Source organism: Hyposmocoma kahamanoa, unplaced genomic scaffold, assembly GCF_003589595.1.
Source record: "Hyposmocoma kahamanoa isolate Upper Pololo Valley unplaced genomic scaffold, ASM358959v1 62, whole genome shotgun sequence".
In the NCBI taxonomy this organism is placed as follows: Eukaryota; Metazoa; Arthropoda; class Insecta; order Lepidoptera; family Cosmopterigidae; genus Hyposmocoma; species Hyposmocoma kahamanoa.
Window position 1 is genome coordinate 21599818 of NW_020653850.1, and position 26478 is coordinate 21626295.

General features: G+C 39.2%; 2 protein-coding genes across 2 annotated transcripts in view; both read left to right on the forward strand.

Annotated features, from left to right (window-relative positions):
- The first annotated feature begins 484 nt into the window (after positions 1-484).
- On the forward strand, positions 485-2581 carry LOC113229446 (membrane-bound transcription factor site-2 protease). The gene is made up of 2 exons (XM_026463037.1): positions 485-650; positions 728-2581. The coding sequence occupies exons 1-2, from the start codon at positions 576-578 to the stop codon at positions 2141-2143; spliced, it is 1491 nt and encodes a 496-aa protein (XP_026318822.1). The 5' UTR covers positions 485-575; the 3' UTR covers positions 2144-2581.
- Positions 2582-12123: 9542 nt separating this feature from the next.
- LOC113229593 (sine oculis-binding protein homolog) overlaps positions 12124-26478 on the forward strand; it is a 53779-nt gene continuing 39424 nt past the window's right edge. The window contains exon 1 of the mRNA XM_026463246.1: positions 12124-12369. Within this exon, the coding sequence (XP_026319031.1) occupies positions 12292-12369 (78 nt within the window). The 5' untranslated portion in view covers positions 12124-12291. The remainder of the gene's footprint in view (positions 12370-26478) is intronic.

Consider the following 26478-nt stretch of genomic DNA (forward strand, 5'->3'; position numbering starts at 1 on the left):
TATAAGGATTATTACTAATTAAAAATGGATAAATTATGCCGTTTAATACTTCTCACATTAATATTTCAGAACACACTAGGCTTTAAATATGAGTGTATATACATTTTGTATGAAAACCAGTTATGTTACTTAACACAAATAATTTATCACATTCCTTTTATTTCTTGAATACAAATTAAATATTTTTATGAGCTTTTATAGCAGTCCATCAGTAAAACAATTATACATTATTATAATGATTTACATTGTAATAAAATATCGATGTCGATATTTTTGATTATTGCAACAAAAGGTCTTCACTATTGAAAATATATTTTTTTAAATATATAAACACTGGTTCGAAAATTGTACAGCCAAGTTTTGATATTTTTTTTGCGTGTATTCGAAATTTACCCATAAAAAAAAAATTGACATTTGAATTGAATGTCATCATTGTCATCATTGACGTTTTTTTCTCTGGAAGTGCTGCGGGCGATTGATTAGCTTTCAATTCAACTAAAATATGTGCCGAGCCGGCTTTCTTAATAAAGACAATGTAAAATGAAGAAACAATATAGATCGGAATAATCAGGAAGATGTCTTTCACTGTGTTGTGCACTTGTACAATAGCCTTCTATACAATTCTATGGTTTTTTGATTCGTTCTTCAGGGTCCGTATCGTGCTTTGTTTATGTCATTGATTATATTATTTTGAATCATGTTTCAATTTCATCACTTATTTTTCCAGAGTTGTATGGTCTACCCGTACTTCGCTTTCCTAGAGGGAACAGGACTGAAAATAGGGATCCTAAATTTTTCATGGACCACGACAGCTTTCAACAGATTCATTTATCGTTGGAGCAAAAACTTAAAACGTGTGTTACGAAGATGGTTCGTAGCTGGATATATTGTGACAATTTATATGTTCCTGCCTTTTGCTTTGTGGACATTATTCACAGTCATATTTGAATATTTCCACCAGAATAACGGTCAAAATAATGCGCCGGTTGAGGTTAAGGCAGTTATGCCCGGCATCAATGTCCCGGCGTCAGATTTTTTTGTGTACTTCATATCTATAGCATTTTGCAGTTTAATACACGAGCTCGGTCATGCATTGGCAGCTGCTGATGAAGATGTACAAGTATTGTCAGTAGGCTACTTTGTATGCACTATAATCCCTGTAGCTTTTGTCCAACTGAACACAGATCATTTGAATAGCCTAGATATAGGTAGAAGATTGAAAGTATATTGCGCAGGGGTATGGCACAATGTGGCTACATCTCTAATTGCAATATTGCTATTTATCTCAACACCAATCTTATTTGGCCTAGCTTATGATATTGATCAGGGTGTTAGAATTGTAGATTTCACTGAGGACTCCCCTTTGAAAGACGTGAGGGGGTTTGATAAAGGTGACGTGATAACTTCTATAAATCAATGTGAAGTTAAAAATGGTGGTGATTGGCAACATTGTCTACATTTGGCTCATGAACGTTATGGCATATGTATTACTCCGGAATATGTATCACAGAATGATGAACTCGCTATGGAGACTATAAAAGACAATGATGTAGTAGAATGCTGCAGAAAGGATGACATCTATAGCTTTTGCTTTGAATATATAGAGCCTTCTACAGCTGTTGACTCAGTGTTGCCAGGTCAATATTCTTGTTTGAAGCCCAGGGATATGGTTATGTATGGATATGAGAAATGTCAGTCTTCAGAAAGCTGGACTTGTGGGGCAGGAAAACACTGCCTTAAACCTTGCTTAAATAATCACACCTACCTTATAATAATAGAAAGAAAAGACAATAACCCTGTCTTATATTTAGGACTGCCAGTTGATTTGCACAAAACCATTATTGTTGATCAGTATTTTCCTAAATCCAGTCTTTTTGAATTCTTTTCACCGTCACAGTTTGAGAAGCTAATGAAGTACATTTTTATTTTCTCTATGGGCATAGGGTTTTTGAACATAATTCCGTGCTATGGGACTGATGGTCATCATATTGCTAGGAATATAATTCAATTTATAGCAACATACATGAAAAGAGGCAGCGAATTTGTACAATTAGCAACCATGTTAACTGTATTTGTGGGTACAGCTATTACAGTGCCTATGTTAATGTTGTTGTTTTATAAAGCCATATATGAATCTGATTAGAAAACAGAGGTATAAAAGTGTATAATGGAGCTTTTATAAGAAATTAAATTTATAATTATGCAACAGAAAGTCTGAATTTGCCTGGAAGTGTTTTAAATTTATTAGCTTTATGCGCACAATAACTGAAGGAAATTTTGTTGTCACACTGATGAGAACACTTACAGACAGATGTTATCAATATTGCATTTAACATATAGGGTGAGAAACAAAAGTTATAGGCAATAAAATGAGGCAGTCAACAATTAAAAAAAAAAAGTTTTTTCCTCTTTATAGTTTTAGCAATTGGAAATGAAACCATTTTTTCTAGATCTAGAATTTATATTCGTTTTTTCAAACAAACCAACAATTCAGGTTCTTTACAGGGGCCATGGATACTGTTGACTCACAATATAATTTTATTTCCAACAAGTTTATTGCTTAAACTTAATTTAAAATGTACAGCATATAATTTATATAATTTTTTGGACATTATGGAGCTCTCGTTATTTTGTCAAGATATTACAACTTTAGACCCTAGTCTGTTAGCTGTTAGATTTATTTCACCTTTCTAATTTGACCAAATTGATAACATTGAAAAACATTAAGTTTGGTTGGTGTCTTTATTGTTAATTTTAATTAAATTATAATTGTGTACAAAGCCTAATTAGATAGATTGACATAAATATATTAATAAAAAAATAACATCCACTCCTCCCGTGTTGAGGCTACCTCCGTGACATTGGCGGAATTGAGAAAGACAGAACAAGCCACTAATAAATAAAGAAGAAGACTATTTTTACTTATTTAATTTCTCCTTGCAATAAATAAATCTATTTACTAAGGATAGTTAGCAGTACACTTTCACTATTTACAAGAAAACATGATTGGTCAAAAACATAACTAAAAATAACAGGACCTAGTTTCACAGGACAACCAGTCAAGTATAATAAAATAAACACGAGAAAGAGAACATGGCAACTTTCTAATTATGTAAATTTCCCTTACGGTCCACCCATATTTACCCTGACTGGAAAAAAGTCTTATGAGGAAGAAGATAAGTTAATATGTCACATTTATAAGTGATGCCCTTAACAGTATTGTACAGAGTAAAAAAATCATTGAGAAGCACTTTTACTCATTGCCAAATTCGATTGCAAATCCTTCAAAGATTTCTGTCCATGTTTAAGTAACGACTTGATTGTATATTCGTCTGTTTGGTGCATATTTTTCCTGAAATCTGCCTGAGCCCATTGTTTTAGTTCCAATCTCGTTTTTTCATCCGTGACTTGTCTGAGAGCCCTGAAAATGTCCTTGTAGAGGCTTATTACTTCCTGGCGTATCAGGAACTGTAAATAAATTAAATGATTATGTTAGTGAGAATTAAGTGCAACTCTGCGTCAATGATTAGCTATTAATCAAGGCCACCAACAGGGTAAGGTTATGGATTAGAATTGTCAACTGAAAATATAACTTTTTGTTTATATCTTATTTATTAATAAGGCCTGTAACACTTGGATGTCAATCTCGGCCTTGTGATGTCAATCCCTGTGGATTATTGTACTTTATCGTGTTGCCTCGTAGTGAGAGGCAAGGCCTTATATATTAGTACAGCCACACAACACAACATTTAACTCTATCTATCTCTATTTAGAGCCACATAATGGCCCTATTCCATTGAATGTAGCATTATCTTCCAAGTTTGTTACAGAATTTACATACTGGAGACTCTACTCCTTTTATTAGATGATAGAACTTATTTAAGAGAAGGTGGCCAGTATGAAGTCTGAAAGCCAAGACCAATGCATTTCTACGAGGTGAAACATCCAAAAACCAATGCACTGGAACAGTTTTGTACCAAATTCCTTTCACTGCAGAACGGTATGATTTCTGCAGCAAGAGGTTTACGTGATGGTTCCATGGATTCCGTTACGAGGTGGTACTATACTTCAAAGGGTTAGTTAAATAAATGTAAACAAACTGTAATAAGGTATTTTATGAGGCATTACCTGGTTACTTAATGTAAAAGTATAATGAACTGTTTGAAAATGATTCTAAATATATGATAATATTTTCAGGTCGTAGACAACATTTCAAACTACCAATTTAAAATACTATATAATAAAATATAAAGTTTAATTAAAGATGCTTAATAATACAACAACAACTTTCCTGTGATAGACAACCTAAAATCCAGCCATTAAAGAGACGACAGCTAATATAACATACGAGCAAATTTACTGGTACCTATACAAAAAGTACTTTGTGGACCAAATTAAAGAGTACAGCAGTAACGATACGAGACCCCCTACTAAATATTGTATTTGACTGGATAAACAAAAAATAAAATAAAAAGTGACAAGTTTGATTACTTTTACTTAACCAATTACCTAAACCTTTATGCTATAATTTTCATACAATATTTAGAAGCATCGTTTCAATGCTGATATTAACTAGGTACGAACTTATAGGTTATATCAACGACGCAAGGTTTTAAACGATTTAATATCTCCACATGAGTACAAAGTGTTTTAATGTAGTAGATAAATATATAGTGTAGACATCTGATAGGATATTTAGCAATAACGTGCATAATATAACATTCACCTGTTTCAAAGACATAGTGGCGCTCGGTAGCTTTGACATTTTGAACTTCTCTACAAAAATTGGGGTCCACAAACAATTTACCTTAAACTTTTGTGTTTCTTCACTGTAAAACGTACATAATATGAAAATTTTAAGACATTCAATCGAATGTTACACAACCGAAAACAAAATAAAGTCGCGCAACGCGCAATTTATTCAATTTACGTTCTGTCAGTCAGCTGATTTTGACGTTGACCGAGAATAGAGAAAAAAACGAATATTTATAAAATTCCTTTATTTTTTGCATCCTCTAAGATATAAAATAACGGTTTTGATAAGCCTCCTTGTATCGAACTTGAAATATTTTATTCAAAAATCTACTCCAGAATTAGTTTATTTCAATTTTTTAACCGACTTCAAAAAAGGAGGAGGTTCTCAATTCGCCTGTATGTTCTTTTTTTTGTATGTATATTACGCGATAACTCCGGTATTTGTGAACCGATTTTCATGATTCTTTTTTTGTTGGAAAGGGGGTACTTCTATAGTGGTCCCATTTCATTTTGAAGAAAAGCATCCACCTCGAAGGGTGGCTGATCACGCACGAAGATTCATTTTTATAAATAGCGCCTAACTTTAATTTAGGAGCAATTGCTTTAATGGTTGATTTTGCTATTTCTCCAATTCAAAGCGTTTTTCTTTCAATATACTTTGAGTAGTGAGAACCGATTTTTATTATCTCCAGTGTCAAGTCCTGTATAGTGGCGAACTAGGGGATATTTCAATAAAACTTAGCAAATAGACGTAATTCCACTTACTTTTGAGGTCGGTTTTTTTGGTACTCTGTACTGAGATTATTACAAATTATATTTAATCTTAGAGGATGGAAAAAAGTATTTAATAAAAACTTATTGGTCTGACAGATGATTTAGTGATGGTCAAAATTGTACACATACGTGAGGCGCACTATAAGTTTCCGGAATGAATAAGAAAAATTACTATAAATAGTGAGAAATGAATTTATTGTTTCTCAAAATATTCTCCGTTAGCGTTAATGCACTTTTTCATACGAATGAACCAATTTTGAAAATATTTATGCCACTCCTCCGTGACAATCTCTGAAACATATTTTTCATACTCTTCGACAGCCTCTTCAGGTGATGAAAATCGTTGACCGCGTAACTGATTCTTAATTTTTGGAAATAAATAAAAATACAAGGTGCCAAGTCGAGACTACGCGGGATGGCTCATAAGGTCAACGTTGTTCACCTTCAAAAATTCATTTGACTGTCTGGCCGTGTGAGAACTGGCATTATCGTGGTGCAAGATGATCGGCGTTTACGATTATTTTTACGGAGTATATCAATAACTTCTGGCAAACAAATGGTCGTCTACCAATCACTATTCACGGTACAACGATTCTCCAAAGCCACAGTAGCCACGTGTCCAGTTTTATTAAAAAAAAGAAACAATCATCCGCTTAGAGGCACTATGCGTGCATAGTGCCGCTCACTTTGGTTGGTTTCGGCTCATCTCGAAAAATTCATACGCTCGATTGCTGCTTTGTTTTGGGATCGTAACTTTATATCCATGTTTCGTCACCTCTTACTATGTCCCACACCAAATTTGACGCCCCTTCGTTGAATCTGGTAAGCATGGTATTGCACCAAGTGACGCGATCCGTTTTTTAGCCTCAGTCAAATTGTGTGGGATCTACCGAGAGCACAGCTTTTTCATACCCAATAGTTTGTGTAGTATTATAGATTGTATTTGACTCATACCTATGCCTAAAGATGCCCGAACCTCATGGTATGTCACATACCTGTCTGTTTTGATCATACGGCGCACAGCATCGATGTTTTTATTGTTCACAGCAGTGGACGGGCGACCATCACGAAATTCGTCACTGAGATTCACACGTCCGCGTTTGAATTCTGCAAACCAGCTATAAATAGTCGTCTTACATGAGTGCTTTATCGCCAAAAGCAGTTTGAAGCCGAGCGAAGCTCCGCTTTGTTAAATTACACTTAAAGTCATCGAAAATCATACTACGAAAATTTTCACGTGTTAAATCCATGGTGATGTAGACAACCAATTTCTAAAATGATGCATTGTGGCTTCATCATCGTGAAAAACCAGTGACAGTCAGATGAAACAAACTGTACTCTACGGCCAAAGAATTTCATTTTCAAATGTTGTAATTACTTTTTAAATATTGTTTATGTAAGTGGCCAGTTCCGAAAACTTATAGTGCTATGTTCAAATAAAGATTTTATAAGCTTTAATAGCAGTACAGCTCCTTGTGAAAGAGTTCGTCCAGGGAAGTACAGCCACCATACCCATTTCTGCCGCCAAAGCAGTAATGTTAGCATTACTGTATTCCGATTTTGAAGAATAAGGGTGCTGGTGAGATTACACGCACATGAGACTTGTCAACTTATGTTTCAGGGTGTCAGGCGCAGTGGCAGTGTCCCTTAGATTATTGCGATTTAAGGCTGTGAGTGGCATTGCAACTGTCATGAACAGGCGTGTAACCATCAGGCGCACGACTTGTTCATCCCGTTCCTTGATATTATATTAAAAGAAATAATTGAAACAGCTATTTTCTTGCGAATCTAGATAGCTTACTTATTATATTTCTTTCTTCAAACAAACAAGCAACTAAGTCACAGCTTACTGTCAGTTTGAAAAAGCACATTTACGCGCAACGACTAAAATTTGTAGACATCGTTGTTTATATGATTGTTTTCGTAAGGTTTCTATACGAAAACAAACTTTTTGATCAATTTAAAAAAGGAGGAGGTTCTCAATTTGATGAATCCGGTTATTGGATTTCATCCACTCTGCTTTAACCGATTTCAATACATTTTGGCACATGTAAGGAACACAGCAAAAGCGAATAAGCAAACTTTTGAAGAAGTCGGTTAATTTTTTTATAAAAAAGTTATAATTATCAATGTCTAGCAGTCTCTATAAATACATATAGGTATATATGTAATTTATATATTTTTTTACTAGCTTGCACGTTCTTGTGCCACTTGTGCTCTGTTGTCTGTTGTTGTACGATTCCTGTTTTTATTCAGAACAGCCGAATCGCACGTCAAACTGTCGTATTCGAAACCGAACCGAAATGAAGTCACACCCGCACGATTACTGGAACTTCTCGACCGGCAAAGACTACAAATGTTAGTCAGAACGGAGCAGCACGATGGGCCGATACGCTGACGGGGACTCGAGCGGACGCCCTTCCTTCAGGAGGAGGCAAAGGCCTCTTTCCACACCTGGGGAAACTTGCCTGCGACTTTCCCTGGCTCCCCGTCCGGACCGGGGGCCTTTCTTGTGGCCCTGAGCCGGTCCGTTGCCGCCTTTAGTTCCTCCGGTGTGACCGGAGGAACTGTATCGGCCTGTTCCAGCTCCGCAATCGGCGGAGCCATGGAGGGAGGAGAGAAACTCTCATCCCCCTCCAGGAACAGGCCAGCCACCACTTGACCGAGGAGCTCTGTCTCCATTGTCTCGACGGGGGGCGCCCAGTGCTGCAACTTGTGGCGCACCATCTTGTACGGGTGCCCCCAGGAGTCCCCATCCAACGTGGCCAGGAACCCCTGCCGGGCCAGGTCTTGGGCCCGGCTTATGCCGATTCGGAGTTCCTCTTGCGCCGCCCTATAGGCGGCGGCGTAGTGGCTATCCTCCTCCGCGTGTGACGCCTTCTGCGACACCGCTTGTGCGCCCTCCGCGCGGCGTTGCTGGCGGATTGCAAAAACGCGAGCTCGTCCACCAGTAGACCTCTCTCTTGTTGGGAGGCCTGCCGCCGCTACGGGGCATTGCGGCATCGCAGATGGCAGTCAGACTCCTTCTGAACCCGATTGCCATCTAGTTCGAACCCACCTCGGGGGGAAGCGCCTCATACGGCCACCATAGCCGCCTCCGTTGCCCTTTCGGCATCGAATTTGGCGAGGGCCCAATGGGGAAACCCCTCTCGCCCTCGCCCTCGCTCTGCAGGCGCCGGGCGTCGAGGAGGAGACCTTGAACCTTATGTATACGTGGTCCGAAAGGGTCTCCTCCACCTCCAGCACCCGCCAGTCCTGCACTTGTGAGGCTAGGGTGGAGGTCTCAAACGTTATGTCTACGATGGAACCCCCACCTCCTCACGCAGGTGTTGGCAGTGTCGCGGTTGACGACGACCAGGCAGTTGGCCGGCACCCACGCCTGCACCGCTCGCCCCTTGACGTTGGGCAAGCGGCTGCCCCAAGCCGGCGATTTGGCACTGAGATCGCCCTTTACCAAAATATTCGCCGGGGCGAGTCTCCTCACGGCCAAGCTGAACCTCAACAAGAACGGCTGAAATTCGGCCATTGGGCGGTTGATGGAAAAATAAACGCCCACAACCGCTCTTTTACGACGAGAGGGGGAGCCGCCGACGGCGTGACGATGGCCACGACGCTGTCCACGTCCCCAGTCCAGTTGGAATGGCTGGGAACGTAGTACGGGTCCGCGGCTACCGCAACGTCCACTGACCACTGCGCCATGGACTGCATGTACAAGTCCTGTGCTCTGGCGCAGTGGTTCAGGTTCGTCTGGAGGAAATTGAGTTCAAGCCCGTTCATCAATAGACATCTCAACTTCCTCCACTGGCGCAGCCGTAGGTACTGCGGTGGAGGCCTGGCTCCCACGGGCCTCCTTAGCCTCCTTAGCCTTCATTGGGGGAGGGCGACACGCCTTCCCTCCCATTATGCGCGCCGCAGGCCGACCAAGATCGGCGCATGCGGCACTTTGGTTCCGCCTGACATCCAGCCGCCCGGTGACCTGGTTTGCCACACCGGTAGCACAAGTTGCTCCGGTCCGAGCTCACCAGGCAGCGACGCCCTACGTGGCCGATCCCCATGCAGCGGTAGCACCGCATGGGCAACGGCTCAAGCACTCTGACGTGTGCAGTGCTCCACCCCACCCGGAACTTTGTGACGACCACCGCCTTGGCGACGACGATGGGGCTGCGTATAACGACTGCCCCGCGGCCGTCCGCTTCAGTGGCGATCGTGCCCACCCGAACCTGGTCAACGGAGCATGACCCTTTCGCCGCCATGGCTGCACGCACCTCCTCCGCCTCGGCTGAGTCGTCGAGGTCGGAGATGCGCAGCTCCACGCATTTTGTGGCCCGTGCGACCGCGACGTCGTCGCCCAACACTTTTTGGAGCCTGGATGCAAGGCGGTCTGCCTTTTCGTGGCTGGCGGCGCCCGGGACCTCCAGAATGCGGGCCCCGGTGGCGGTCTTCCTAATGCATCTCATAATCAATCTCCAGCTCCTGGAGATCGAACGCTTGACGTGCACGGGAGATCGTCTGAGCATACGTGACTCTCTTTTCTAAGGCCGCCGGCTGCAATGTGAGGATCACAGCCGTTGATCGTGGCCGAGGAGGAGGAATGGCCTTCCTCGGCTTAGGCTGGACCCTCGTCGTCGCGGGCGCGGGCGCTGTCTCCCCCTCTGTCGCCTCCTTCTCTCACGATGCCTTTGAGCAACACCCTTCTAAATGTGGCGTCGGTGGCGGTGCGCCGGCCCCTGTTGGGGAGCGCGGAGTCGCCTTGTGACTGGTCGGCTTTGCTGCCGGCCTCAGTGCAGACACCGAGACCAGCTTCGCCAATGGTCTGGCCGGGGCCGCCCGTCTCTGGCACCCACCTGGACGTGATACTGGCGTGGGAACTGGGGGCCTCAGCAGCTGTGGGGTGCGTGCAGCGCGCGCAGCCTGAGCTGATGCAATAACACGCGCACGAGAGGCCATCGCGTATGTCCGCGATGTTGCTGCCGGAGGGCCGACGGACGGAACCGCTGCCCCCTGTGACTGCGTTAGTGTCGCCCTCTTTCTGTCTGCCAAAGGCGGCCTCGAAATCGGCGCTGGGGGGAGCCTCGTATCGAGGCTCGCAATCCTTGATCTCCCCTATGGAGATGGTCAATGCAAGCTGCGGAGGGGCGGGGGCGCCCGGATAACGCCTTCCGGAGGGCGATGACATGTGCTTTCATAAGGTCTACCTCCTTGTTGAGACGAGCGTTATTGGCCATAATTCTAAATTCCGGGACTTGCTCACTACGGCGAGGATTCTCGTCACCTCCGCCATCGCCTCCGCTCGTTTTACGTCGGCGGCAATGGCCTCTGCCCTAGGTGCCGCCCCGTGCCAACTTTCCGCCTCCGAGTCCTCCCAGTCGAGGTCGGAGAGACCCTTCGTTCCGAAGGCCTCATATGCCTTCACTTGTGCAGCTGTGCATCTCTTCGCCTCGTTTGAGGCGGCTTTCTTCTTTACCGCCACGGCGCACAAAAACACCTCAATTGCCCGCACGTATAGAAAAAACGTATAGAAAGTCTCGGATTTAGTCACCCACCCACTGGCCACTGCGTTACCGCACACCAAGTGGGTCCACAGCAGACGACGAGGACGTACCGAGAATTCACGTGGGGCCAGCCCCGAGCTGACCTATCCTGCGTTAATAAAGTGCGACACAACTTTGTGGTGTTAGGGTCTACTGCGTAGTAAATAAAGTCATGTTTAGACTTGAAATAGCCTAAGGATTAAGTTTCACATTTTACACACAAAATCTATTAATTAAAGATTAAAACACATGATATAAAAAAATGTTTATAATTATGTAGGTACACAAAGCGTTTTAAAAATGTACTTTGTTTTACTAAATATAAATAATAAACCACGATTAAAAATATTCATCCACGTTTTTTAATAAATATCGAGTAAAAATGGATATTTACCCTGAGTATTTATCCCAATGATATTTATCCATGACCCATCTCTATGCAAGACTAATGCATTCCTATATTTTCGGCCTTTAAAATCTTAAAAATATATATAAAAGGATTTTCATTTTTCTTACAATCTATTTCACCGACTAACTCCGTAAACGCTGTTAGATAACGATATCTTATCCTAATACGAATCAAACGTTTAACTCGAACGTTTAATGAATAGCTCGGAAAGCGCTCTTCGATTCGACAACGACATCCAATCGAACGATTCGGTTAAAATATCGAAGAGTTCTGAATCGGGGTCCTGGTCATTCACGGAACCTCAGTATACTCGGAATTAGTATTTAGTACGTGATACCTAACTTATAAACACTTTAAATTATGCATAAGCGTAGGTATGTAATCTGTTGCTAATTTTCTTTGTAATTTCTGACTGCAGAAAGTTAGAATATATGCCTAGTTACTTATTTCTGTTTTTAATTAAGTAAATGCTTAAATAATGTATGTTTTAATAATAATGTTCAGTTTAAATTAAGTTATACCAAGTCGAAGCCCGCCCGCCTAAACACTGTGTACGCTACACCCAATCACCACGCGCGCGAAAAAAGAGCTTTTTGCTTCTACATCCTCTCCCCGTCCAATGGCTCAACGGCGGGAGCAAGCACAGTCGCGCTGCGAACGCCGCGCGGTTATCACGTATTGTTGTGTTGCGAGGTATTTGTACCGCGCGCCAACCAAATGTTTACGCGACTGATGAAGTTTCGCCCCCAGAAAAACTTTTGAGAACCATCCAAATTTGTTTATGTGCTATTACCGTGTTACTCGTGGACCTTAGTTCTCAATATGGGCAGTAAAACTCCTACAAATCCACCATCACCGCCAAGGGCTCAAGTTAAAAAGGAAAACGAAGAAGAAATCAAGGTAAGATTTAATTTCAGATGTTTTCCCGACATTGACGTGAATTTCCGTTGGAAAATCATCATCGTGTTACGGTTTCGTCTTATTGGCAAGGAGCCTGTTTCATCTCGTCTCGTAATAGGAGAAGTAGAATCGTATTTTTAAATTTGATATTGGGCTCAAGTTGATTTGCGAAGGGTGCCTACCGAAGTTTCGAATCGTAGGGTTACGCCGAATAAATTATTTCGTATACAGTTTCAACATTAATTACATTTTGTGATACACAATAAAACGCGTGTAATATCACGTTTTCGAGGCCTTTTCCAGCCATTAAAGTGTGTAACGCGATATCCGAAGCGCGCTCGGATCGCTGTAACCGGAGTCGGTGGATGTTTTGATAATAGATATAGGCGGAGCAGCTGTGTGAGTCTGTGCGGATAGGAGTTCGGCTGCTTGTGTGCGTGCGGGGTAATTTTAGACGTTCCTTTGCTCAAAACGTAACTCGAGATCGTCCCAGGCCACAAGCCGACACGCTTCAATTTATTGTTTTCAACTGATTATCGTGTTTGTGAATGTACTAAATAATGAGGGATCATAATGGTGTATGACCGCGCCGCCTCCACCAATTCGCGTGCTTTTATTTTGGCGCCACCGAAATAGTTTGACATGTCAATAACCTCATTGGTGTTGTCCACACATCTGTGACATCACGGGACACGCGGCGGCGATTTGTTCGCGAAAGTTTGAGGTCGACTTAATTTATTGTATTACGAGTCTAGACGACCCAAATTGCTGAGAGGGCGCTGAATGGTTTTTTATTACAGAAGTTTCACACTTCTATTAAAATAGAAAATGCGCAGAAAATTACAGTGTCGTATTACGCAGACTTGTTTACATTTCAAACATTTGTCAGTACCTTTATTAGTAACTACATTTATCCTAAATATTTTTTTAGGCAGATATCTTTTACATACATCTTGTATTCCCAGTAGCAGTCAATTGAATGCAATGATCCAGATAAGTTGTTCTCGTTGGAAATTTCAACCCGTTATTACGCTGCCATAAATAGCAAAATATACTCCATTTGCAAATAATATATGAATCAAAGAGAACTCGGGCTACAGTGAGCCTTCGCTGTAGGTGATTATAAATAAACGCGGGTGGAGGTAGAACTACTTAAAATTCACGATACACATCTAATTGCACGCCATTTGGAACATACAATATCGATACAAGCATATTACTTTTCAGAAATTGGTGAATTCGTCAGCCATAACTCAAAATTGACGAAATCATGTCCCTGTTTTCGTTCTAAATGCAAATTGCAAATAGCTGTATGCATTGACCAATTTGTCTTTATGTTGAACGACAATCGTCTATGTCATAACTGATACACGGGGAAATTGGTGGAGTAGACGTTTTGCGGGAATAAATTTCGCGGCGTGAGACACGCTAGGAAGGTACATCATACATCAAACTCCAAATTTATTTCGAGAATGAAGGATGACGTTTGTAGAAATGATAGTCATCACAAATGGAACAGGATTACAGTAAAATTCTGAAAGAAATTTTGAACGAATATCAGAAACTATCACTTTTCTCCACAGCTCAAAATAGTGACTGCTTATCCACCCAAAAAAAAAAAAATTAAGATCAAATTAAAAAAAGAAGCCACTGTTTCATTTAAAAACGAAGTATTCAGATTGCAACATAACACCGCTCTAGAAACTTTTCCGCAAATCGCTTACGAAATTGCACATCACAAACATTGCACTTGCAACAAATGTGTATGCGCAGATTATTGGGCCAAGGCCGCAACTCCGTCATACTAACACTGCGTATCACATGGACCTTCTTCGTTGCAATTAAGGATGATGTTACAATGACAAACGATTGTTTTTTTTGGACATTGTCCATGTCTGTACATCGTGTATTTATGTGACAACTGTAAGTATGTAATGTACTTCGTTTGATGTAGTAGCCATTTAATATGAAAGGTCGGCTTGTTACGGTCAAGGCAATATCTTTATGATTCACATCGTTTCATGATCTAAATAAAATGCTATGTAAAGCATTATGTAGATTGTGTTCGATGTGCATTTGCGTAAGACTAGAATAAAAAAATACAATTAGACCTCAATCCAATCGTGCACGTGTACTTGATCTAGTAATTTGTCAGAGAATCGAGAACAAATTTGAAAAATACTCATTGATCGTTAATAATGATAACTGATAATCGTTAATAAATGTTAATGATAAGTTCATCGTATGGTACTGTAGACTAGGCTCTACTCTATGAGTAGAATTGCTGGCTAAATATAGGTAGTGATTATAGTTTTATATTTAGAATGTTAAGGATTGAAATAAGAAAAGAGAAGATCTTGACATATTAGATTATTGATTTGTAACCTGAAAGTGAAAATATGTAAAATGGTGAAATAAACCAAAGTTCTTAAGATGATCCCGGTTTATATTCTTAGAAGAACCTCTCGCAACGCAATCTGAGTTACCCTTGATTACAGTACATCTATTTTTTTATATTATGTAGCAGCAAATAAGCAAACAGAACATTCACCATTGTACAAGCGATAGAATAGGCATAGGGAAGCAAAGTTTCTCCTCCAAGACAGTGGTTCAGTGTCCTCTGTAAGCGCGTCATAGGGCTAAAGCTGGCATCCAGGAGCTGCCGCCCAAAGATGGCAGCAGTATTCTATGTGGGGCGGACTCGTGACTTATAAAATAGCAGTCTCTGTTCCGAAGTGAAATACCGCTTATCCCTGTTGAGCACACCAAGCTATAGAAATTATTCTTCACACTTTAGTAGCTTCTCAAACTAGACAATCAGTCTACTCCGTGATCCAAGAACTGGACACGGTCAGTTACACATTTGGATTTGACGGTGCATTAATCACTGACGTTCAGACGCACAAAGCGTCGAATCGTTGCGTTCACTCATCATTTAGTCGATGGACCCATTTGTTTCTTCGACAATGACTTTTAGTTCAATTGTCGTTTTTTTATTGGTTCATTTCTTCTTTCTTCAATACTAATCCCTGTTCCCTTGCTAACCCATCCTATGTATGGTCAATTTACTGAGAAACGTTAACAAAAAAAAAGAAAGATTCGGGATTGAAGATTACTTAACTAATTGGCTGATTGCGCAGAAAAAAGAAGTCCTTTCACCGATGCCTACGAGTACCTTCAGGTCTTCTGCGGCATTATACTACCGTGTCTAACCTCTGTAGAAATGTCCCTTCAGTTGATGTGCTAAATCGTGGGCGGGACCTAACACTAAAGACGATAATATAATAATTACAGCAATATAAGGTAACGTGGACAAACATGGAAAGTGAACACGGGTGTGATGGCAGCGCTACACGATACCCGGTTGTAACCGACACCGGTGATGCGATGCCTCTGCATTGTACATCTTAGTGACGTAGAGTAACTGCGATCGCAGAAGTGCTTTATGTTGCACCTTTTTATCGAAGGATTCCTTGTGAAAGAGTTTATCCAGGGAAATACTGCTACCTTACAAGCCTATTTTTGCTACCAAGTAGTAATGTGCTGTCAACTACTACTGACGCGTGGGACATAAGTTGACAAGTCCCGTGTGCTTGTAAATTCACCAGCACCCTTACCGTTAAAACCGGAACGCAGTAATGCTCATATTACTTCTTGGCGGCAGAAATAGGTAAGGTGACTTCCCTGGACGAACTCTTTCACAAGAAGCTGTACTGCTACTAATTATAAGTCTCAGGGTGATGGGTGTAGTCTATTCGATTTAAATCCCAGAATGTCACTGCAGCTGTTGTAGGTAGTAGGTGTGTTGACTTACCACGAGGTGCACGGCTTGTTTGTAAAAAAAGAACCTCGAAGCCAGAGATTTCAATTGATTAACAAATATCCAAACTTGTTCAGTTGTTAGCTTGAGCAATTGCTGCGTAACAAATGAACAAGTTAGGGAACAATATTTTGTTATGTTTATTAATTGTCAAGATCTTTCAACATCATGATATTCAATTTTTTTTTTGTGAAATTACTCCACTAGTTTGTTATAATTATTAATACGAAGATCAAGCACTTCCTAAAAAATCCTTCGATGCGGCTGGATTCAAACCAGAGCGTCTTCTAGCAAACCTTTCTAGGCGCTACGCCAAATAAGCCACGGAACGAACCAGCGAACCTTAAGAATTTTTCTATGTGCTTGTTACATCTTTATTTTCGTGTTTAACGACTTTTTTTTTGCGGTAACGCCATTTGTGAGCAATCTATTTCTTCACTGAGCCTTATTAAGAGAACTTATTAAGTTAAACTTTATTCAGCTAACTTGGGTTAACATACGAAGCGATTTATTAATGTTTCATTCGTAATAAAATGCAATGCAGAGTTTTTTTTTTCATAACCGAGACGTTTTTTGCCTTGCTGGGCAAGGAGATCGTTTGAACAGATCTAGACAATTTCTTCAAACAATTGATAGACAAGAAAATGTATCTGAATACTTGCGACCTTCGGTTCAAATGTTTCTTTGCTTTTTGTGCAGTTAACTGCAATAGGAAACGTAAAAAACGTTAATAAAGTCTGTATTGCATAACTGAATTATTAAAACAAGAACTGATAAATCTTTCATATATTTCTCATAGATGGCGCTGCGACTAAAAAGTCGTTGAAAAATCAAATACAAAGACACGACGAAAGCACATAGAAAAATTCGTGAGGTTCGCTGGTTCGTTCCGTTGCTTAGTTGGTATAGCGTCTGACACGGTAAGCTAGAAGACGTCGGTTCGAATCCGGCCGGATCGAAGGAATTTTTTCTGAGTGTACGATCTTTGTATTAATAATTATAACAAACTAGTGGAGTAATTTTACAAAAAATAATTGAATATCAATTCAATAAAAATTTAAGAACTTATAGCTCTGCAAATTGTACACTCTTTGTGAGAGGGGGTGAACAAACACCACCTCACCAGCACGGGAGGCGTGCGTGAGAGTATCGAGTATCTAGTGTCCACCAGAGTATTCTAGTATGTGAATACCCTACATAGGTCTTACGTAGATGATTTATTATTGAAAGTACTGTTTCAGAAATAAAGCTTTTCAAATGGATGGAACAAGGTAAATCAACCGAAGGCTTGATATTTGATGTGCTGTGGTTTTGTGGACGAAAACGTTTTGTCAGTCTTTATTGGTTACTTCGTACAGACAAATTTCATTACTAGTCCTAAGTTCTTGATTAAAAAAGGACGATAGGCGTTTCGTGGATACCAGTCGTGACTTTTATGGCAAGTCAAGAGAAGGTCTGCTACATACGTCTGTTGTAGCTGGTTCCATATTTGTTTATTTACATTGCAATTTAAGTATTTCTTAACAAAAAATCCCCCTCTGTTATCGCAGACACTAACAATTATGTATTTTAATTTATTGAAGATCGAATGACGCAAACCTCCGCCGAGTAGAATTACGGAGACATTGTACACCGACTGGGTTTTAATTTTCAATGCTCAATATTATTTTTTGTGTCGATGTGAAAAAGGAAATGTTGTGCAATATAAACATTTTTTGTAAGTACATTTAATTCTACATCTTATTATTTCAATTTTCTTTATTTGAAAATAAACTTACGTTAAGTAATACAAAAAGATCTTATTCTAATTTGTAAACTAACATAATACGATAAGTGGCACATAGATACACGCCATACTGCATTTACTTGATTTTGGTCCTTAAGTGTGGTTCAAACCGGCCAAGCGGCTGAGAAACATAAAGAAGAAAAAAAATATATTTATTTAAATTTTTATTGAATTGATATACAATTATTTTTTTGTGAAATTGCTCCACTAGTTTGTTATAATTATTAATACAAAGATCAAACACTTAGAAAAAAATCTTTCGATCCGGTCGGATTCGAGCCGACGTCTTCTAGCAAGCCGTGCATAAAAAGATATTATTTATTCCTAAGCACATTTGCAATAAAAAAAGATTAATAAAGATACAGTTTCGGAAATGTAGTGGAATCTAGTTTTAATGAAAAGGACAGAGCCTCAGCACTACAAGCTGTTTTTCAGATTCCATCTTCATACATGGACATTCGCTGCGGACAATTATCAGACTTGACAACAATTATACATTTTAAATGATTTATATATATATTTTGCAAGTAAAAGAACAGTCAATAGCTGGTACAAACTACACTAGAACAGGTTTTAACTTTTTTGTTTTAATACAAAGATCCGAACACTAAAAAAAAATTCCTTCGAATGAACGCATTCGAGGGAACGAACTAACAGACCTTACGAATTTTTCTATGTGCTTGTTGCAGATCCTTGTTGTGAGAAATCTATTTCATCACTTAGCTTTACAGCTACCAGCAGCTACCAATAACAGTAAAACTCCTTGTGAAAGAGTTCGTCTAGTGTAGTACTGCCACCCTATTTCTGCCGCCAAGCGGTAATGTCAGCATTACTGTGTTCCGGTTTTGAAGGGTAAGGGTGCTTATGAATTACAGGCACATGGGACTTGTCAAGTTATGTCCCAGGGTGACGGGCGCAGTGGCGGTGCCCCTCAGGTCTTTGCGATCTCTTATGGACAGGCGTGTAGCTTGCCATCAGGCGCACGACTTATTCGTCCCGTTACTTGATATTATAAAAAAAGTTTAGTAATTTCACAAAAATAATTGAATATCATGGCTTTCAAATTGTTACTTATCAGTCAGTGGTTCGAAATGACATTTTCCGGAAATAACGTTAACTCGAATTTTCATAACCCCGAAAGTAACTTTGAGAGGAAAATGTTTTTTCTTTTAAACCTGACTTAACCTAACCTAACCGAACCTAATCGTGTCTTTGCGATAAACATCCAACATATACTGAAAGAACAACGGTTTCGTCATAATTCGGTTTTCGGTGTAATGAAAATTCGAACAAACGTCATTTCGGAAAAAAAATCGAGTTTGTGATAGGTTACCTTGTCAAATATCGTGACATTTAATAAAAACTTAAAAATTACAAATAATTATTTATCAGACTTCTCAAAAAATTCAATGGGTACAAAGCGCGCATTTGTTATAGTGTACAACTAGATGTATAGGGTGTAATTGAAGTCCCATTGAATCAGAACTCGTTTTAAAATTAATATCTTCACAATCAATCAATACCCCTTCCGAAATTTGAACTCAATGGTAGTACAGCTACATTTGGGACGGTCGCTTTTAGTTCCGTATCATCTTACCACCTTCTCATGTTTCTAGAACCGGACACAAACTCTACAAACTGATGTCTTGTAAAAATGGAGTTTGTAGAAGATTTCTTAGTGTAATTGTTAGTTAAAGCGCTAGACATTACAATAATCTTTTAGGCCATGGGAGAGGCGAGTGTCTAAAATAGATATGCGTAATAATAATAAGCGTTTTTAACCGACTTCGAAAAGGGAGGAGGCTCTTAATTCGACTGTAGTTTTTTTGTACGTATGTGATTACTCCATTTGTGAACTGGTTTTGATGATTCTTTTTTTCCCATTTGAACAAAATAAGGGTGGCAAACTAGGAGATGAATCCGGTTTCACTCACTTCCCGGTAACCGATTTCAATAAAACTTGGCAAATTAGGTAATTCCACGAACTTTTGAGGTGTTTTTTTTTTATAAAAAAGTTGTAATTATAATTTGTAACATCTTGGATCACTGGTGTTAGTTTATATACATAGTTACTTATACTATTGTTAGTTGCTCAACAGCACCCTGAACGCGTTGTTGTATTGCACACGTAGAGCATTGTATTCTCTCTCTCTGAGTGTATTTTGCCCACAAGGTGCTTGCGTAAAGAGACGTGGGTACAGTATGCTCTGAAAAGTAATGTTTACCTCGAATGAACAAAAACAAACTTGCGCACTTTCTTGCTCGATTATGGCATTTCCACTTTACTTTATTTGAATTGTTTTAACATTTTAGTTTTTTTATGATATCGAGTGACGGGAGGAACAAGTCGTACACCTGGTGGTAAGCGACAGTGGACAGGCGTGTCCACTGCGCCCGTCACCCTGATACATAAGTTGACAACTCGCATGTGAGTGTGATTTCGCCAGCATCCTTACCCTTCAAAATAGGATTGCTGTAATGCTCACATTACCGCCTTGCAGTAGAAATTTTAACGTCTTAGGCGATTATCACACTACACTGCGCCCCGCGACCGAGCGCGGAGCTGCGTTTTTTAACGTTGTACTGAATAACCTCAGTTTGTATGGAAAACACGCGCCGTCGAATACACTGACAACGCTTCTCCGCGCGGAGTGGAGCGGCGGACTGCAGGGTATGGCACACTGCGCTCCGCACTACCGCGCAGATTTTTAAGCTTAGGGACATGTTCAGTTTTCTACAATAAAACTCGACGTCGATAAATTTATATTTGCTATTGAAAATCGACCAAATTTATCATCGTATTTTCTTAAATCTTTGTAGTGAAGTTGAAATTATCCATTTATCGATCTGGTTCGTAACAAGGGTTGTATCCAATATCTTCGGTGTCTTTTTATTTGAGTAAACAAAAACCAAATAGACAATATAAATACAGCGTCCTGATTGGTTGAGTTCTGTATTATTAACCATTCCGGCGCGTTCAAATTAGCGCTGCTGCAGCGCGTCTAGAAATTGTATGAAAAGTGACAATCGCGCGGCAGCGCTGCTGCAGCGCGGCTAACAGCAGCTAATTTGAACGCGCCCTTTTTGTCAAAGAAGGATCTTGGCTATATATACAATCACTACGGCGATCAACTACGAAGCGAGTACTTTAAGCGCAGATTAGTCGATTAACACACTGCACCGCGTCCCGCTACGGAGCGCGGAGCTGCGTTTTTTAACGTTGTACTGAAGTACTTCAGTTTGTATGGAAAACACGCGCCGTCGAATACACTGACAACGCTTCTCGGCGCGGCGAACCGCAGGGTATGGCACACTGCGCCTCGCACTACCTATTATTTTTAATCAATTTGTGTCTATTCCAGTAATTGTCGTTCGGATGTTCCCTAACAAATAATCAAAGGATTCAGTTGACATTCGTGTGTAGTTGAAAAATTAATCTTCATTTTTTCTTAAATCTTTGTAATGAAGTTGAATGTTATCTTCGGTGTCTTTTTATTTGAGTAAACAAAAACAATCGATCGTATAACTGCAGCGTCCTGAATGAGTTCTGTATTATTAACCATTCTTGTTAAAGAAGGATCTCAGCTACATGTGCAATCACTACGGCGATCAACTACGAAGCGAGTACTTTGAGTGGCGCGGGGTCGCTAGACCGCTGCCCCCGCGCGTTGACACAGATCTGCGTCTCCGCCACCGCGCGCGTGATTCCGCGTCTCGCGCTCCGTCGCGGGGCGCGATGCAGTGTGATAACCGCCTTAATTTTAAATCTTTTTAAATTATTTAAAATTTATGAGGTTTAAAACTAGTGAAATAAAAATTTTATACTAAGAGTTATTACACAGCTTCTGCATACTTGGATGGAAAAACTCGTGGTTGTGACCCGTTTAGCTCTTGCATGTAGTTTGGATCTAATTGCAAATGATAAAAAAAATCAAATATATATTTAGAAAGAGCAACCCTAGAATCTGTATTACGAATGAGGAGTGGAGTTTAATCGATATGACGATTTCAAGTGTAGTACGCTTCATATGAAACATAGATTTCTGGATTATAAAAAATAGCTAAATGCGCATTGAACCTCTATCTCACCTGATGGAAAGTGACGCTGAGGTCGACGGTGTAGCATGCACACCTAAATGATGCCTATTCACTCTCGCCTTGAAAAGGTGTAGTAAGTTATAGCGTTCGGGGAACAAGTCCACAGGTAGGGAATTCCAGATTATTTGTGTTTGAGTGTGAAATCTATTACATCTATATCTAAACTTTGCTCATATGTAACCTTATTTAACTGATTTCGTGAGGACCAGCTGGTATACAGGCTGTCCGGTAAAGAATGGATAAGCCTGAAATGCCTTATAGTATAGCTTATGAACATTAAAAAAAATATATAAAGAAAAATACATCCCATGTAATACCTAAGATATATATTTTTTCTTTAAATTTAATTATTTTCACCTTTACGTTTTCGTACACCACGACTATAAGTTAATCAATCCCTTCGGTTTTTTGGTGTCATAATATTCTACATTAACTGTGCCATCATTTTGTAACCAATGGGATTCCTTCAGCTCCTCGGACACGTCTTCCATTAAATTATCAGGTTATCATAATTTTTTTTTACATCAAAGACGCTTAAACACACTGAAAAATAAAATAAAGCTTTTTTTAAATTTAAGAGCCATAGTTAATCATACTATTTACTGCCTATCTATTGGCACAGTTAATGTAGAATATTATGACACCAAAAAACCGAACGAATTGATTAACTTGTAGTCGTGGTGTACAAAAACGTAAAATAAGGTGAAAACAAATAAATTAAAAAAAAATGTCTTATTTATTTATTTAATTGTTTATTGTACAGGAAAAATACAACAAGTCACAAAGAATACAAGGGAAATAAAAAACAAAAGGTTCTGCTTATTGCTAATAGAAATTTCTTCCTGCAGACCTAAATACAGGACACTATAACTAAAAGAACGGGCATATTATGTTCACAACAAAAAAGAAAAAAAATATATAAAAATAATATAATAATATTAAATTATTTTTATATTTCTTTTTTTCTTATGTATAATATTAAATTGTTAGAAATTATGTAAATACTAAGGTAAATACATATTTTATAATATAATGCCTAAGATATGGATGGAATAGTACATAAATAATGCTCCGTAACTCTCACTTTAAAAATAGCTAACGATTTACTTTCGTGTTTCTTAGGTACTACATGGGATATATTTTTCTTCATATATTTTTTTGAACGTTCATAAGCTCTGCTATAACGCATTTCAGACTTATCCATTCTTTACCGGACACCCTGTATATTTTTTCACGTGGATAATTACGCTTAATATTTTTCATCGAATACACCTTCCAATGAAAATTCCTACTTCTCCGTAAATACATAGAACATGACACTGTTCGACACATAATATTACACTTTTTTGGATTTCATTAAAATATTTTTAATTACATAATTTGAGAACATGCCTAACGTCGGAGGTTTCAATCGCCCGTTTTAATTATTTTAAGTTTTCGACACTGGAGCCGGTATCGTCGTTAATTTAAGCGTAAACCGAGCCCTGGTGTTTCTTCGCCGCCTCCGCCATTTTTATGCAAAAATAATTCACATTCTCTACTCTTAATTACACAATGAGTAACGCTAGAACCTTTTGCTTTCTAACATTGATTCATGTTTTGATCTTTATTAAATTGAAGACGAATTATTATTTTACAAGACAATTTATAACATTAGCTATTTTATGTTTTTTTAACCGATTTCAAAAATAGGAGGAGCTTCTCAAATCGACTGTCTTTTTTTTGTTTTGCTGGTAATTTTTTTAATTAATTTTTATTGGTCCCATTTAAATTAGAAGCAAATATTCCACTTCGAAGGGTAGCAAATTAGGTAAATCAGGTTTATTGGATTTAATGTTGCTGCCACTGCTGGGCAAAAGCCTCTACTCTCTTTTGCTTTTGTTCTCGGTCCTGAGTAGCATCTGGCCAGACCTTTAAGAAGGAAACTAAATCATCCCACTATTGAGTGCATTTTTTTTAATCTTTTGATTTTAATCGGCTGGTGTTGATGATAATTATGAAAACCAGATTATTTACGTAATAAATGTTTATAATCGATTAAAAATGCACCACTTAAAATTCTATCAACTACCAATGAATAAAAACAAAAAAAAGATTATTTTCCCCTCTCTGTAATCGTGGAGCTCAGCTCGCTTGTTGAATATGATCCTAGTATAATTAATGCTCGTCTCTAGTAAACCGGCCCTGCGTTATCTGACTCCATTTTGCGTCAGCCCTGTCAGACTGACGTTAATTTTCGTGAAACCCGAACCGTCTGGCGGCACTACCCGTTTTTACAGATATGTAATCTATAATGGCTTTTGTTTAAATACTGCATCGTAAATATATAAGTTAAATGTTTTATTGAGTGACGATAACTTTAAACGAAGTAACGGTAAGTTGTTGACAAACAACTTTTGGTCGCAAATAATTTTTTTTTTCTTCAAAAGTAAACTGTCCGTTTGAAATGAAACTCACGGTAACCCTACTAAAATGAAGTTTTTTTAACCGACTTTAAAAAGGAGGAGGTTCTCAATTCGACTCTAATTTTTTGTGTGTATGTTACGCGATAACTCTGACATTTGTGAAACGATTTTGATGATACTTTTTTGTTCGAAAGAAAATAATTAAAAAGAAAATATTTACATATAAGGGTGGTAAATTAGGAGACGAATCGATTTCACCCACTTCCCGTTAACCGACTTCAATCAAACTTGGTAAATAGATGTAATGAACACGTCGAAAACGGATAAGCAAACTTTGAGGTCGGTTTTTTTAATAAAAAAACGTTTTTTTTGTATAATATCACGTGACGGGACGGACAAGTCGTGCGCCTGATGGTAACCCTGAGACGTAAGTTGACCAGTTCCCATGTGCCTGTAATTTCACCAGCACCCTTACCCTTCAAAACCGGAACACGCATTACTGTGTTCCGGTTCATTTTATAATAAAATGAAGCATTTCCCACAAAGAAGTGAAAATGATCTAATTGTTAGTTTGGCCCTTATACTTAGGACCCATCGATATGGGCAGTGGAATAAATCCCAATCAACCCGCCACTCAGCTTTAAATCACAAAAATCTGAGGGGCACTGCCACTGCGCCCGACACCCAGAGACAGGTTGATAAATCTCACGTGCCTGTAATTTCGCCAGCACCCCTACCCTTAAAAACCGGAACACAGTAATGCTTACATTACTGCTTGGCGGCATAAAATAGGTAAGGTGGCAGTACTTCTCTAGACGAACTCTTTCACAAGGAGCTCTATTGCTACTAAAATATCATTCATTCATATCATTCATTAAATATAATAATATTAACATTGACTTACAATTGTATGGACGTCTGGTCCGCGCTAAAAAGTGTCCGAACTTATAGGGCGTTAAAATCGTATACAGAGCGTCAGTCACGCTCTAGTCTTCGTTTGTTCGACTGACAGCGAAGCAAGCAAAATTAGACAGTACTGCGATGACATTACAATTTAAATTCAACGTTTTAGCTTTTTCATATTCCTTTACATGTCACTACGTTTAAATAGGTTGACTTGGGACATTTTTTTCGTGGTTTTTGTATTAGACCCGTCGTCCATTTATTTGTAAGTCAATGAATATTAAATTATTATAAACGGTGTAAATACGTAAGAGAAGATCTGTGGGGCACTGCCACTGCGTTCGTCACCCTGGTATAAGTTGACAAGTCTCATGTGCCTATAATTTCACCAGCACCTTTACTTTCCTGGACGAACTCTTTGAAGGAGCTCTACTGTCTTAAAACTTAACTAACTGCCTCAGTTAAATGAAATTAAAAATGTTAACTATTATACCTATACTGCAAGTGCATTTCACTTGTGCACAGCATATCGTTAAAACTGAATAGTAATTATTTAACAATTTGCATAATAAACTCGTTTGTTTAATACTAACAGTCTTAACGCGGTGTTGTCACTTCGACGTAACCCGACACCCGAAACCTGACACTGCGCATCGTTCAAATATGTATCTTGTAAACGGATCTCATGGCTTTTAATTTTTTTATAACCATAAGAATGTTTGTTTAAAACCTTTGCCGAAAATGGTATTGAAAGTGAGAGACGGTTGATAAAAGTTTTAAATAGTTTAAATGTTATTATTACCATGGAACAATAACACAAGAAGACTGCTAACCAATCTCCATATTACAGATCGTAACTCTGAAAAAGGTCAAAATTTGGTCTTATTTCTAGATGGCGCTGATCAATAGCCTAAAAGTAATTTGGCCACCCTCTCTCGAGGCTAAGGTTAATTACTCCTCTTATTAATTCCAGCTCGGAGAAGCTTTGCAAAAGTTAAGAAGAATAGTAATAAAAACTTATAAGTAGGCAAGAAAATTCTAAAGACGGACTAAATTTTGTGTGTGTGTGTGTGTGTGTGTGTGTGTGTGTGTGTGTG

Excerpts from the sequence above, each read along its gene's own strand:
- LOC113229446 (XM_026463037.1), top strand. The coding sequence starts at position 576 with ATGTCTTTCACTGTGTTGTGCACTTGTACAATAGCCTTCTATACAATT. Across the intron at positions 651-727 it reads TTTTTGATTCGTTCTTCAGG|AGTTGTATGGTCTACCCGTA; the intron begins GTCCGTATCGTG and ends TTATTTTTCCAG.